The sequence below is a fragment of the Manacus candei genome, unplaced genomic scaffold (genome assembly GCF_025592945.1).
Source record: "Manacus candei isolate 608988 ecotype Guabito, Panama unplaced genomic scaffold, ASM2559294v1 h1tg000037l, whole genome shotgun sequence".
In the NCBI taxonomy this organism is placed as follows: domain Eukaryota; kingdom Metazoa; phylum Chordata; class Aves; order Passeriformes; family Pipridae; genus Manacus; species Manacus candei.
In genome coordinates, this window is record NW_026138085.1 from 14,917,280 (window position 1) to 14,934,019 (window position 16,740).

General features: G+C 40.6%; 1 protein-coding gene across 1 annotated transcript in view; it reads right to left on the reverse strand.

Annotated features, from left to right (window-relative positions):
• The window catches only part of SPOCK1 (SPARC (osteonectin), cwcv and kazal like domains proteoglycan 1), a 265,982-nt gene that overhangs the window by 179,840 nt on the left and 69,402 nt on the right, over positions 1-16,740 (reverse strand). Inside the window, exon 3 of the mRNA XM_051794151.1 lies at positions 4,093-4,138. Within this exon, the coding sequence (XP_051650111.1) occupies positions 4,093-4,138 (46 nt within the window). The remainder of the gene's footprint in view (positions 1-4,092; positions 4,139-16,740) is intronic.

Genomic DNA, 16,740 nt, shown 5'->3' on the forward strand with positions numbered 1-16,740 from the left:
ACAGCAGAATAAGGATTTTGGATATTTTGAACTTTTTGCATTCCCTCCCTCCCTCCCTGAGGGCAGATAATGAAAGCCCTGAGAAGGAACATCCCTGTCCAGATTTCTCAGTTACCAGGGAAGAAGATTTGGAAGAGAGACTGAAAAGAAAGACAAAGGCTGGAAGACAAGAAGGAAAGTTCAGACTATTTCGAATCAGGAGCTGCTTCTCCTGAGAAGTCCAGAAGCTTGGAACATTTGGGACTGCTACCAAAAAAAAAAATCACAGTCTAAATAGAAAGAGTGAACCATCTTCTCGAACAGAGCATTCCACAGTTCAGAGGATGGCTTTAGGCACAGATTTGGGGAAAAGCTCAACACTACAACACAATCAAGTTTCCCCCTCTCTTACTGCATCATTCTACACCCATGTTGTTAATAATAATGGCAGCTCCATGCTTTAAACATTTTTGGCTTCAGAGGTAATGCATCTCCAATGCAAAGTGCATCCCGGTACTTCCACAGTTCCCATGTCCTGGGTATCCAATGCTTAAAAAAAAGCCCCATGGCAAGGAAATGGGACAGCATTCCCAGCTGTTCCCAGTAGCTTTAAGGCTAACAAAATGTGCTCTTATTTGTGTATCCTATCAGAAAAAAAAAACCAAAACACATCTACTTGTCTCTACAAGAATTTACTACAGTTACTGAGGGGTGGTTTTTAGCAGAAATTTTCAGTAGCTTAAAATTCTTTTTTATTTAACAGTTTTCACTTCAAATAATCCACAAAGTCTTAATGAGTTAATTTTTCTGGCAACTCTGAATAGGTGCAGAATATCACACACATACCAAAATCCCTGACTTGAGAACTCTATGCTAAAACTTTTTCCCCCGATTCCCTCTTTTCTTTCTTCAGTGTGGATGAAGAAGACTAGGAAAGTATGCCAAGAACTCTCAAATGACCTTGTAAGAAAAAAACCCCACAACCCTTTGATTCATATTTTAAAATCCTGAGTAACCTGCCCCTTCCTACTCTTCTGCTTTCTTGCCTCTGCAGCTCTGGCAGGAGGGAGTTCAATATTGATGACCCGCAATCATTTCCAGGCTCACACTCTCCTGCCTTTGCTGCCCAAATGTCTCATTAGCTGGGCCCTGTTGGTAAGGTGCTCACCTTTGTATTGTTTTTTCCTGGGTTAAAGATGAATAAAAAGCTGGGCTGGTAGCTAAGCTCAAAATAAATTCTGATCACTCGAGTGCCCTCGGAGCTGCAGCTGAACCATTTCAAGCTGACTTTCCTTGGAAAGGTCTGTTATGCAAAGATACCTCATGTGACTCCCCAGGGGTGGTTTCAGTGAAAGCCATGAATGCTTTCTTACAAAACAAGGTATTTCTGTGCTTGAGATACAGGCATTTCCCTGCCCACTGCAAGCAGAAAGCAGACAGCTTCATTCCACTGTTGTTTTTCAATGTGTAATTAAATCATTCAACCTGCTGAATAAAGCTGGCTTTTTGTTAGAAAAGAACATAGAGTTGGTTGGACCCAGCAGACTTCTTTAAAAGATGTAAATTAAGTTCAAACCTAGAAGCAGAACTCTGCTGACTTTCAAAACCTGACTACTGTTGGTTTTTAAATCTGATATTAAACATTGAATTCTCAACTGCCTTGGCACGATCCCTTCTAGCAGGTCCCAGCCTCCTTCAGCTGCTTCTCACCCCTGTCCTCCCTGCTCCTTCAGTGTGGTTCTACAGTCTGTCCCCACGTAAACACTTCACAGTTAGAATATTCAAACAAGGTTTTAAAATCAGAATTGAGAAGTAGATTTCAAACATTTAAACCTGTCCCAAAGAGCGAGTGTTCACACAGGTTACCTTTACCTCAGTGAGACCAGACTCGGATTTCTCATAAACCCCAAAATCTGCTCTCAGTCACCCACTGGAGAAGTTTTTTTCTCTTCAGTCACTAAGAAGAACCTTGGTGCTGTGATGTTAAAATTTGCCTTTGGGGTATCTCTCAACATCACAGTTGTGTGGTGAGAACACAGAGCTGCTGCTGAGTTCACAGGAGCAAGGTGGGGCTCCTCACCGCAGGACCTGCACAGGCTCTCTGCATCTCAGAAACCCAAAGGATACAAAATAAAAGCTTTTCTATCTTCAAAAACAGAGAAGAACATAAAGGACATTGAAACACCCTAAAGCCAAAAGGACCAAGATGGGAAAAAATATCAGGGCAGGGAGAACGGAAAAGTAAAAACAGATGAAACAATTGTCTTGCAGCTTGTGCTACATAAAACATCTGGGACAAATTCTTTGGACTATTCTTTTTCTTTGTGTGGAAAATTACAGAAATTAAAGCTCTGGTGGCAAAATTCTGGAAAAGAGAAAGCTTCCCTTCCTTTCTTTACCTCAGTACTGTCTATTTAAATGCCATTCTCTCTATATATATATGCTCCTATATAGTATATATATATTTACACACATATACATCCTATATGTTTATATAAACTCAGGATTAGTCTTGTCAGCATATGATTCATGAGGCCCAAAGCAGCAACATATGGTTTCTCTTTATTTTTTTGGCTGAAAACACAGACATCAGTGTCTAAAGGCTCACATGCTTTTTGTACATGTAACTAAACTAATCAACAGTTCTGCAATGATTTTTTTTTTTTGGTGGAGTAAGTCTTTTTAAAAAGGTTTGAGTGGCAACTTTTAATGTTTTAATGGGGGTGAATTTTAGCACAGCCAAAAGGGGCGACCTCTTTGTCAAAAAGAATGATCCACTGGGCACATAAAACCCATTTGCAAGGTTTAAGGGAGGCAAGAGCAGTGCAAGGCTCAGTCTGCATCCTGCCTCCTGACCACAGACTATCCACAGTGTCAGAGAAGTCCTACACTGAGAGAGAAATGATCCTTTTCTTTGCAGAGTGACAGGAATCCTCAGCAGACATATGACTGTTTGTATCCCTTCCAGGTCCCCACGAGTGGCTTTAGATCCTCTGCCCCGATTTGTGGTTTAGCCCCGAGTCAGACACATCTCAGCAACACAACCAACAAGACAGTTTTAGAGCACTGTCAGTTCAAAATCTTCCTGCAACACTTGGCCAGGATTTACCTCTTTTGTTTTCCCCCTTGGGAAGACAGAGGGTCACGAGGCCTCTGAAAGCAGCAGGAGCACAAGTTCCATTTGAAGTCAATGGGATTTGTAACCCTAAATCCTTCAAATGCCTTTGAAAAGTCTCTGTGGATCTGTGTCTTGACAACAGCAGCAACTTCCCCTTGCCTTTGACACTGAAGTTCCATTTCCATAAAGACAGAGAATCTACACTCTTCAGCTCTAACATGTGTAAGCCCCAGTGATATTCCTGTGAGCACAGGCAATACAAGGAACACGTTTGGCTATGAAATATAGAAATAAAGTGAAATTTTCAGAAGCACCTTCAGAGTCTTCCAATGAGTATTTTCTTACTAGACACTTCAATGATTTTGAATTTTTTTTCCTGGTATGGCTGTTGTTTCCAGTTCTTTACTGGACACAACAATTAGAGTATTATTTAACTGCTTTTTTCCCCCTGTCATTTGGTGGCTGCCCTGGAAATTGTTGAAGCTACTGCCATAACTTAAAAACTCACCAAGACAAAGTGCAAAATGTCATTTACAGAACCCGCATCTGAAACAGCAGCACATACCCAACACCAATTTTCTTTTGAAAAATTCATACATTACAACTGGCTTCAAAGAATTGGCCCCTTGAGTGTTAGGAAATGCAGTAGTTACATTTATGACATTATTTAGCAAAGTCTTAAACATGAAAGCAAATGGCTGTGAAGATACCTGGTTTAAATTGCCTGTTAAACTAAGGTTCATGGTTATGGAGGATATTTCTGGGCACACATATCACCATTAAATATAAACTGGAATGGGTGGGGATTAAAAAACATGGTGGAAAAACACAGAGATGAGTCAAACCCTTATACATAAACCACCTCAAACTGTGACTAAGATGTATGAATATAACTCTTCACTAAGGCATAGGACAGACAGGGGAAGAGAAGCATAAACTACATGGGGATATGACAAAACAGCTGAAGACAACCACACAACATGTACTGTCTTTACCTTGATCAAATGGCTTGTTTGGATTCCAGTTTCTGAAATAATCATCCTAAATGAGGATTTAAAAAAGAAAAAAAAAAGAAAGAAAACTCAGATGAAATATAATAATTTTTTTTTTCAGTAAAATTTCACACAACTCAGCCACAAATGAGTCAGCTCATCTTTTGATCCCGGCATACTTAGCTCAAATCAGGTAAGTTGTGCTGTGTACTTGGCAAATATTTACCTGAAGGCAAAGTTTCCCCTCCTTCAGAGCACCACCAACCCTAGTCCTGAAGAACTGGGATTCAAGCCCAGTTTTTATCTCTGTTTCAGCACATTCTGTGTATCTTACTTGTGTCCTCTCTGAGAGGACATGATAACAACAGAATAACAGCTTTGAGGGGAGGAGGCACAGAAAATCTCTATAACCCTGTGATATTTTTCTGCATATTAATCTTTGTTTCCTTTTTAATATAGCCAGTATTCTATATTCATTTCCTGAGGGATGCCACTGAAGAGATGTATTCATCAAGCTGGCCAGAACGACACCGAGATTTCTTTCTCCTGCCAGGAGGGGAACTAAAAGCCCATCAGTGGCAATAAGACACCGAAATGATTTCTTCCATCGGGCTTTGTTTACCATTAATCTCCAGCACACGGAATTTCACGAGTTCTCCTGCTATCCACTCAACTCAGCCTGGGAGATTTTGGAGACTTGGAAGTCAGACTTTAAGTGGAAGGAGTGGGGGCTCTCCATGCCCTCAGTGAGCAGCAGGAGATGGAGCCTATGGACAAGCACTGCTTTGGGAACACCATGGACAGCCTGGAAAACCAGGGATGGCTCTCCTGCTCTTTGCCTGCTGGGTTGAATTATTCTGCAGGACAAGCAGGAGGAAATGTGGGGGTTTTTCCCCCCAATATATTCATTGGTATCTATACTGACTTCCTGGACAGTGATAATGTCCCACAGTAACACCAAAGACTATTATTCATCATTTATTTCAGATACATCAAAATTATCTATATTTTTTCTTCCCACCACAATAGAATCACAGACTTGCCTTTGAATTCCACAGTTTTGTTAATACACAAACCCCTCATGGTTATGCAATGCTTTGTAATTGATGATGATGTACTGCTAAATTCACTGAGCATTAATCACTTTTCAGAATGTGCTTTCAGCTTTTTTAGTAGAATAATTTTTTTCCAGCAACAAAATATTCTTTTTTTTTTTTTGCCTGCTTACATTTTTTTCCCCAAGTTGTTGCTTTGCTGCTGGGTTTTCAACATCAGAAACTGTTAAATAATTCAACTCCCAAGAAAGATTTCTTATGCTGGTGGCATATGGAGCCAGTTTTGAAATAAGGGTTGGAAAGGGGGTTTATCTCAATTTCAGTGTCAAAGGAATATTTTACGAAAAATGCACCTTCCTCACAAAAATACCTACAAAACACCCATCTCATCTGTAAACCTATTATTCCTCCTCCTTCATGCAGACCTGTTTAGTATTCCTTTTTGAAAATCGAAACTATGTTTATTTTAGAATGTGTCTGAAACCACGGTGAGATAACGTGGAAAACACACAAGGAAAAATAGGGGGGAAAAAAAGTCTGAAAAGTCGGATAGAGAAAACCTTTGAGATTTTCAATATATAAACCCCATTATTATTTATAGGAGTAAATAATGACTATACACACATTAGAGCAGTACAGTTCAAAATAACTTATGCCAGTTGGACAACTTTCCTGGTTTCAGCTGGGATGGAATTAATTTTCCTCTCAGTCAGGATTTAGGATGAGAATCATGGGGAGAACACACTGATGTTTGAGTTGTTGCTGAGTAGTGATTTCTCCAAGCCAAGGACTTTTTGGTTTTCCATGTTTCTTGAGGGAGGAGCTGCACAAGGAGCTGAGAGGGAGCATGGCCAGGACAACGGATATTCCACACCTGAGAGCTTCATTCCCAGTATGGAAATGGGTGAGTTGGCCAAGGAAGGGATGATCAGAGCTGGGGATAATTGTATGGTCTTTCTTGGGGTTTATTCCTCCTTTTTTGTCATATTCCTTTTAGTTACCATTATTATTGTATTTTAATTATTAAAATGTTCTTATGTCGACTGATGGGTTTTACCTCTGTTTTGTCCCCAGTCCTCCTCCCTGTCCCACCCAGGTGAGCAGGGAGGGCTGAGGGGGTGTGAGTGAGCAGCTGGGTGCTATTTAGGGCTGGGATTAAACCACAACAACCCAAAATCCAGCACTGGAGTTTCACTTCAGCATCAACACCAGCAAGCCCTGAAGCTGAGCGGCTCTGGCACCAGAAAGGTCCAATTCCCCCTGGGGACAGGGCTGAGCAGAAAACCTGTGTCACATTTAAATCCACACCTAAAGCTCTGTCTTAGAAGCAGGCAGGGCTCTGTGCCAGCACTCTGGAAGGTGCCCAGATTTATAACATTATCCTGAAGTGACTTTTGTTAGAAGGAGGAACTTTGAGCTCCATCATTTCACTGGAGCTTATTCCAACACCAAAGCAGGATGTGGTACAGCAACACACACATAGCACTGACTCCAGGGGGGTGTAATTCAAAATATATACATATTGATATATCTATAAAAATACAATCAGCTTGATTAAAGAGATTTAACGTTCCCATTCAATAAAACACCTTCCTGACAGAAAGAAATCTGTACATTTCTGAGCTTTCTACTGGGACAGACACAAAGGTGCTTCAAATCCCTCATGCCTTCTGTAATTTTCATATTAACATGCTAATTAATGTTAACACATTAATAATTAACATGTATCAACACACTTCATTTATAGCAATATGAACAATAGATCATAAGAGTTTAAAGCGTAATATGAATTATGTTGTTAATACTTTTATTCACTCTATGGATAGTTACAAGTTAAAACATGAAAAACCTACCTCAACTTCCTGACCACGGAAGCATTACAAATGAGAAAAGAAAAAAAAAAAAGAATGAAATAAAGCAATATAAAATTATGTTAACATTCATCAATTTTCTCCTTGGTGGTCTTTTAAACATGAAATCACTTATTCCAGATGACCTTCACCCACAAATGAAATAGTTTTCTCTCTTTCTTTTCTGCCCTTTCCACCTGTGCTGCCATGACCCAGTTTTTATCTGTGCACTATTAGCCAAATGCCATTCTATTAGCACATTTCTTTCTCTTAGAGCACAAAAAAAAAATGGCTCTTTTGTTTCCTTTTGGCTGACAAAACCACCAGAAAGTGGTTTTCCACACACTCATCTCTACATACCCGATACAAGAGAGATGAAATTTAATTTTTTCCCTAGCTGACTTTAAAAACTATTTATTTGATGGACTTTGAAGGGAAGGCAAAGCCAGGCACGGATCCACTTCTATACAACAGGTGACAGCAACTGAGAAATATTTCTGATGAGCAAATATTTAAATATATCTTTTCTCCCCGCATGGAATTCACACTTTGAAGGTTTTGCCTACGGTTCAGTGACTGCATATGACTGAGTCAATCTTTTAATTAACTGAAGGGACTCTGCACACCTAAAATCATGCATGAAAAGAGAAGAATTGATACAGCAAGCCAAGCCTGGGGCTGACTCCCTCAGCTCAACTCAGTGCCACAGAAAAGTGAAGTGTTGGCTTGGCCTCCATGAGTCCACTCCTCATGGACTCAGCCTCACGCCACAGGTTAAATATCCAACTTCCCCTCTCAGGAACAGAAATCTGACTCCTGCAAACTGTTCCCAACCCCATTTTTGAGGAAATCCAGAGGTCTGTTCTCAGCAGCAGGGGTAGGGTGAGGTGAGGTTCTCTCCTGCCCCCTCAGAAAGTCTCCTGCTCACCTGCAGTAGGCAAGGCTGGGGCTGGGAGGGGAGAACCTGAAAGGTTCCTCCCCCAGGGAACAGCTCACCTGTGACACCCACCACACTAATTGAACTCCAAAATCTGAGACAGGAGCTGCATTTTTCAGCTCTGCCTCTGTTCATGACTTTGCATCATGGAACCCTACTTCTAGATTTTACCCTTGGGAAATTTAGCTGAGAAATCAGCTGTGATCATAACAAATGAAAAAAAATATATAAAAGCAAATATAAATTGCTAGACTTGGGCCTCAGTTCTTTATTGCATTTTTATTATTTTGATCTAAGCAGTCAAGAGATTAGAGGAAATGCATTTTGAAGTGATATAAATCTGTTTTGCCACATCTTGCATAATACATGGTTGCTTCTTAACAAGAACAAAATATTCTTTTGTCATTCAATACACAGGTGTCAAATCCAGCAAACTTAGATTGATGTGCCATCAGCAAAGTCAATCAAGAGAATAATCATATCTTAAACTAAGTATGCAAAGGGCATACTAAAAAGAGCCAGTTTAGAAGCTCAGAAAAAGTTTGTAACAGTCAGAACTCTCAAAGACCTCATTGATCAGAGCCCACAGGTGCATCAGAACTCACAGACTGAGTTCTGAGTTGCAAAAATCAGACCTGGGTCTGACACAATCTCCTGAATTTCCACAATTTTCTAAGAAAAGTCAGCAAATAGAAAGTGCTCGAAGACCAGGACATTGATATGAGGCTGCTCCTCTCTCCTATTACCTCTCACATCACTGCAATAACAATACAGCTAAAAAAATGAAACTCGTGGTAAAACCAAACATTTATCCTCTTTTATTTTACCAGTTAAGAAAGTAAACAACAGCTTCGTGTCCTTCTGAAATATAACTATTAAAGTTACTCCCACTAATCCTTCTCTATTGTCACTTTTTGATTTAGTTATTACCGAGCACTTGATATTTTGGAAGAGTTAACAAAGCATGATTAATTTAACACACAAACACACTCTATACTTACTTTATTTACTTGTCAAAAAGAAGCTCTTGCGAGATGCTCTTGTTTATAAATACAGTCAAACATTAGCTACGTGGGTTCATAAATATTTATATTTGTCGCATTAATTGAGCTTATAACTTATTTGTATGAGTCAAGCAGAAAGGAGATGCTGACTGAAAACATTCCCCAGAAAATCCCCCCTTCTTTTGCACCTTTCAGAAAGAGCTCAGCTCGATTTCCTCCCCCAGGGTCTGCGAGGATCCCCCGGGATTTGAGGAGCCTGGAGGGAGCAGAGCCAACCAGAACCTCTCATCACAGATCCCTCCTGAGGAAACTCCTCCACAAAAGGAGTAACCCCAGGACTGGCAGAGAACCCTGAGGGGCTAATCTTCAATCCCACCTCCTCCCAGCCAACAAGAGCTGAAATTCCTAAGTATCTCCAGCTGGGATATTTATCAACCCCTCTTTGCAGCCTGCTTAGTATTTTCCTCTTTCACCCTCCCTTAATGAATAAACCTTTTACCCTCATAAGGACCAGCTGGAAAAAGTGGTAATTACCAGCTCATTGCTTCTTTTAAAATTAGCTCCACAAAGATGCAGCTGCATTTTCTGCCTCTCTACCTTGCAGTGGAGAAGATCATTCCAACACCAAGCAGTGTTAAAGCACCAGCTGCTGCTTGCTAAAGTCAACCCAGCCTATATCATAAATATCTCCCCAAGGCCTAGTGCCTGTTTAAAAGCAAATAGTTTGTGTCAGCAAATTACACGTAATTTATTTATTTATTTGCTTGAGAGGAAGAGAAAATATTTTACCCACTGAATACTTCAGTGAATAAAGATTTCCCAACGTGCCCAGACTACTCTGTGTTAGTGTCAAGAACTGTCTCCAGGCTCACTAAGACACCTCTGGTTAAGGCACCTCTAGTTAAGACATCTCTAGTTAAGGCACCTCTAGTTAAGACATCTCTAGTTAAGGCATCTCTAACCACTTCTCTCCCCCAGGAATCAGAGAATGTGCATCCAAACAGGATGCTTTGGCTCAGTGAATTAGCAGTGCTCGTGCTGTGGATATTTAGTTTATTAATTAATAACTATATAAAATACATAAATACATGCCCTAATAAGTCCTCAGATGTGCATCAAAAAGATCCTTGACCGTGTGTTGCAATCTCAGATGTCCCCTAAGACTCAAATTCTCAGCACATGGACTTTTGTTCAGCTACCACTGGCGTGGCAAAAATAACTTCTTCTCCTTAATATTGCCCAGAATGTTACTGTTTTTCTTATTTTTGGAAATTAGAGGGGGTTTTTGGTTGGCTGGGGGTTGGTTTTTTGTGCTGTGTCAGGAAAGAAGGTTTGCCACTCCTGTTTTACTCGAAGACTTTTCCAGAAGTTTCCATGAGCAATGCCAAGAAAGTGATAGGCAAAACTTTCTTTACCCATGGTCACAGTGATTGAGGTGGCAAAAATTCTAAAAATGAAATTAAAAAATGTGGGGAAAAAAAAGAAAAATATATATTATCCCTGAACACACATCAGGCAAAATAAGAATTGTCATTCTTTACAACTCAATCCTGAGGGCTTTTACATGGAAATCTTCCAGCTGCTCTATTTTGTGCTTGGTTGTTTCTGTTGGATTTCTCTTCTTCTTTTTTTTTTTTTTCATTTGTAAAAAGACAAATATAGCAAGAATTAAAAATATTTCTTAAAAAAACCCCAAACCACACTTTGTTTATCCACGAGAACGAAGCCAGAGGGTTTGTCTACAGTGTCGAGGGCAAACAGATGCTCGTTTTCTCTGCTTGTGCTCCAAGCGGGATGAATGAGGGCCAGCTGTGAGCCAGGAGCTGCTGCAGCACAGCCCTGTGCCAGCACACGTGGCTCGTATATTTGGGTGGCTGGAACAATCACAAAACTGTGTTATCTGGGTTGGCTTGGGCTGAAATACCTAAAAAAAACCCCATAAAAATGCCTTGTTTTCAGTGTTCTTCGCTCTCTCTTTTGGCAGACCGACTTTAGACCTACAATTCCCTTCTGCCTGAACTCTTCCCCTCATTAGCATGTGCTAAAGAGACTGTTAGCCCAGCTGGAGTTCAACAATTCTCTCTAACTTCGCTTTCACAAGGCTTTTCACACCTCAGCCTGTCCCTCTGGTCACACCAGGCTGGGCTGCAAAGCTCCCGCAAGCCCAGAAAGGGAAAACTCTGGAGCCTCCCAAGGGATGGACTCGCTGATGCTACAACTCCAAGAGCAGATGGAAAACTAGAACTGGAACCCTTAATTCCCGCTTTCCCAAACCAAGCAGCACCTATGTAAAACATAGATATAGCACCTAAAGGGACAGGAAGGAAGAAAGGGAGCTAGAGAAACCCCAAATCTCTTCTCCCTCCTTCCAGGTGGAATTCCTTAAGCAGCATTATTTCTGCTCTCTGGACTAACACCACACAAGGATTCCCAACTCCCTGCCCCTCCTGAGCCTCAGAAGGTTCCAACCAATGCACAAAAATAAGTTTTATTGCCTGTCCCGGGAAATGAGGATTCTCAGGTGAGAACCCGGGCTAGGGTTGGTTTTTTTCCACACGATCATTTGCTTGTTTTCCACTTATCAAAATCACTGTGCTTTTATCTTGGTTTATTATTGCAAATATTGGCGGGGAAGGGCCCCCTGCAGGGTCTTTATAGAGAGAATAGTGTGGTTAATAAATCACGTTCTCAACGGGGGTAATATTGAAAACAAACCTTGAAAGGAGAACTGCTAAACTCTTTCCACGTCTTAATTTTCATTCAAAAAGCCGCATTACACACTCAGAAAGCAATTGTTTTCAGGCAGCTTGGAAGCCAAACACATTAAGCTTGAAGGTTATAAAGCCATTGGCAATGTGACTTCACTCTCAGTGCCCTTGTTGCTTTGACAGTGCAGCTGCAGGAGCTGTTTTTGACATAATCGCTGTTCTTTTTAGCTGATCATTTGGGGGTTGTGTCTGGAGAACAACATTCATATAAAAAAATGTAATGCTACCCCTGCTTTCACATATGAGAACTGTTTTACAGTGAAAAATCAATTTGCATAGTGATTAAATACATAGTTATTTCTTGGTTTATTTTACAAGAAGTCTTCAGAAATTTGTTCTGAGTCATGTGATTTTTTTTTTTTAATTTAGCATTATGGGAATAATCTCATTATGGGATAAAGTGATAACTCTCCTAATATCAAAGCTATAAAATAAAAGTTATGAATAAAATCATATTGATGCTCCACTTAGATACAAAAATCCCAATGGCCAAAATGTGCGAGGGAACAAACAGCAGTCGAATAAAATCAATTTATCTAACTTTGATATTTAATGACAGCATTTTCTGAGATCTATAGAGACAGTTAAACTAGTTACTATGTCCCAAGTCTTTCAAATACTTATTTAAATGCATAACTAATGACTGGAAAGAGACTGCAAGGACTATATTGGATTATGAGCAATGCTCTGGCCCTGGGAGCACACAGGCATTTCTCTGTGTTCCATTTGCAGCTTCAAGGAAAACCCAGCTCCAAGTACTGCTGAGAACAACCTTTGCAATAGTTGAAATCAAACCAGCTGTGCTGCTGTTGAAAAGGACAACTTTCTAGCCCTTTTGGCAGTTTTAGCTAATATTTGAAATTTTTTAGAAGTGCATTGGGAAGAAGCAGTTCATGGTCAACCAGTCCAGGACAAAAGCAGCTGCTGAGGGTGTGAGACAGTTGTACACATTTCACATCAGAACCCCTGTGAGCCATTACAAATGTGCAGTTTCCATTCCAGTTCATAATCTTATTTTTTTAATTGTCTCTGGCATTTCATCCATTCTAAAAAAAAAAACAAACAAAAAAACCCAAACCCAAAACCAAATCAAACCAACAAACAACCAACAAAAAAACCCAAAACCAAAACCAAAAACCCAACCAAACTAAACAAAAAAACCACTCCCCAAACCCACAACACCAAAAATCATTATGCAAAACTGAGGGCAAGTTTGATGGGAACAAACTGGTGAAAAATGTGCACCTCCCTCAAAGCTCCTCCCTTTGTTTATCACCAAGAACTTGAAGACCCAGTAGGTTGGTTGACATACTTCGATCAGACCATAAAAGCTATCGTGGGATGAAGTTTTCCATAATATTTGAGGCTGTTTGATTCAATTATCACAGAGCCACAGGGTGGTTTGGGTCAGAAGGGACCTTAAAGGTCATCTCCTTCCAGCCCACGATGCCACCAACTACATCAGGTTGCTCAGGGCCTCCCCCAGCCTGGCCTTGAACACGTCAGGGATGGGGCAGCCACAAGTGAAGTCCTTCATGACTCAGTTTTGTTACCAACAGACTCGTGTTATCCCTGCCCATTTCCAGAAAAATCATTGGAGATGCATGAACACAACTTTTTTTTTTTTTACTGACGGTTCCTCATTAATTACAATGATTAAATAAGACTATTCTGAATATTAAGCAACTGATTTTCTGAGTCAGCTGTAAAGTAACAACAATAAGTTACCTCTCATCAGTGATTCCTACTTGCCATCTGGCTGAAGTAACAGTATTTCAATAGGGAAAGAGTTTTTGGTGGAATGGTATTTCAAAGGATTTAGCTCAAACAATCAATTAAAAAAGTAAGATAAAAAGGCCAAAGAAACAAAATATTCTGGTTCAGGCACGAGATAACTAAAGTGCAGTAATGGTTCCAGTGGGGTTTAAATGCCAAGGCTGTGGCCACAGCACAGATTCTCATATGCTTTGACCCTATTTTATTTTAGCAGAGGACAGCACCTGACTACTCAATTTGTGCAGGATTTGTTTCCAGGAAGTGCACAGGACACTGTCCAAAGGCAGCTTCAGACCCACGCTGGACACTTTAAGCCCCAAAAGTCTTGTGTTTGCAATGAAAAAGCTGCTCTAATTTACACACTTCCCCCAGTCCCAGTGAGCAAAGGCCACATCAGCAACACTGCAGGAAGATTTTACTCCATCTTAGTATCTTCCCCTCCAGGAGGGAGACAGTGACCCCTCATACCCTACACAGCAATCCCAGCACCACCCACCCCAAAAGCACTGCAAACAAACCCCACATCACTGTATCAGCTACAAGTTGATCCCCTAACAAACTATGTCAGCTTGACTTGAACTGTTTGTTTCAGAATCATGTCAACCCAGTGAGCAGAAAGATTCAGCTGTGATACCCTGCTGTTACAGTTCAGAAACCTTGAACATTTTATTTATGCTTCCACTGGCCCTTGATTCATCAGTTAAAACTCCTGCTTGTGCACAGAGAGAATTTCACCCAGTACACACTCCAAAAATAACATTATTGGTGCATGTTCAGAGCTGCTTAGAAAAGGGTAAATTAAAAATAGGAAATATATATATTGTATTAAGCTTCTCTAGCTGTGATCATGATGACAAAGCAACGTTCCAGCTAAGTTCTGATGGACTTGAGAAAACTAAGTGACCTTTCATTTCTTAAAGTAGCATGCACTGGGATCAAGGACAGAACATCTGAAGGAGTCTCCTGTGGGGAGATATAATGCACTGTTGAAGTTGCCAGAACATGTGCCTCTGCATCAGGGATAAAAGGTCAGGGTTTAGTTTGGCACACCGTGGAGAGAACAATGACATGAGAAAGGAAGATGTAGCAAAACTTTATTTTACAATCTCAGGAACCTTCTAACCAAGTGCCTGCAGCTCTGGAGAACACAGAGCTTCCAGAGCTCAGAAAAGGCCTTTTGGAACTGTTCTGCTGTAAATAGAATTCTCTTCCTGATCTCTAGACATTATAGGTGTTAAAGGGATTAAAGCACAAAATGGGTCTAAAGAAAAATCAAAACAGCATTTTAACAAAGAATAGAACCTGAAAAAGCCAGTATTGACAGACAACTGAAGAGTACAGAAGGCCATAAAGAATTCGTTAGGAAAAAGAGAACATTTGCATTTTGATCAGCTGTAATTTTACACCTGAGGTCTGGTACAACCAGCAATTTAATTCTAACAACTGGGAAAATAGTTCAAACTTGCAGCGTAACTAATCCCCAAACCTTAGAGATATAAAATCAGAGGAAAGGTTGTACCTTAGAGAACAGCTGCAGCTGCAGAATATAGAATTAAAGAAATGTGCTGAGGATCTCCAAAAACATGCCCTAATTGAGCTCTCCCTCCAGTGCAGACACAGACACACATTTACCATAAATTTCCCACATCTATTAAGGTTACAATGAGTAAACACAAAGGTCATTCCCACTGCTCACACTGTTATTTAAGGAACAGTTTGAAATGTGATAAATCTGTTATAAGGTAACCATGAAATGTGAATTCTAATCGTGTGTTAACAGGGAAACACAAAACAAACTTCTGCAAAGAAACAAACAAGCCAGACCTTGCCTGGTTCTAACTGAATTACAGAAAGTCAGGAATGGGACTGCTCAGCTGCAGCAACATTCATTTAGATTATTACCTTGCATGGCATTGTCATTCCTGACATTGTATTTTGGCAGATTCCAAGAATGCTGTCAAGCCATTTGTCAGCTCAGTCAAACATAATATGAGCTGGAGGAATATTTCAGCAGAGGTGAACTCATTTTCACCCAGGTATTTTGAGCAATGCTTGTGAGGGAAACTGCAACCTGAAATCAGGAGACAAAAATCCATCTGAATGAAAAATATCCCAGAGAATATTAATATTAGCTGGAGGACTGGATAAATCTGCCCTGTATGACACTCTTCTAAATGTCCCAGTTTGTTTGGCCCTCAGAACACTCTGGTTAATCTGAGGCTGCCACAGCTTTACAGTGGGTGCTTAAAAGGAAACAGCATGCACTTGTCTTCATGTTAGAATCCTGCAATCAGTTAATAAAATGCAAATTATTGTTTAATGCAGCATTTCTTAACAGGGGGTTGAGAACCTCTGATGGCTGAAAAGCACTTGTGTGACAGAGGAAGGACCAGGCACTTCATCAGCTGCAACCTGCACAAGCAGGTTTGCAGGAAGGAAAGAAGGACACAGCTGGAAGGAAATTTTGAAGAGAAGAAGATACACAATAAGACTCCTGCAGTGCAGATTCTGACACCTCCACCACCAGCAGTGGAGGAATATTGCAGAAGGAATAATTCCTGCTGAGGATCAAGCATCTGCTCTGCACATTAAGTCCACATTTTGCTTCAGAGCAGCTCCAGCCCCATCCCCTGCACTGATCTTTTGGTTATTGGGTTCACATATTTCCAAACACATCTGTTTTCTCCTTCATCAATAAAGAGCCCATTTCACATGCTCTGCAAAGGGAATAGTGCAAACTGGAAACAACTGGGAGGCTCCTTCCAAGGCAGACTTGGATGCAAACTAAAATGCTAGTGGAGAAATGTCCTGTGCTCACTGCACACTGCTTTTGAGGCCTTCAAGGACCAAACCAGACCCTGATTGAATACAGGATGATTAAGAGATCTAGATCATGTGAGCTGAATTGGTGTGGGATGAGCAATATTGATGAAGGGAAAGGGAGGGGAAAGTCTGAGCCAGTGTGAGCTGAACCCAGAAAGTGAAGTAGAACACAAAAGCAAAAAGGCCAAGCAGGGACCTTGAGAACCATCAGCCAGCAGCCCATATTCTGCACTTTTGAATCATTCTTTTCCTTCTAGCAGACCCTCCTCTGAGATTACATCTATAGTTCACCTCTGAGACAGACTGGCAGATCCTGAAATTTGCTGGAAGGCACCATTATACATCTGTAACTACCCTTTCAAAAATCAAGTGTCATTAATCATGACAAGAGCCAGGAAGAGCTTGAAGATAATGGCCACAATGAGTCTCACATCTGCT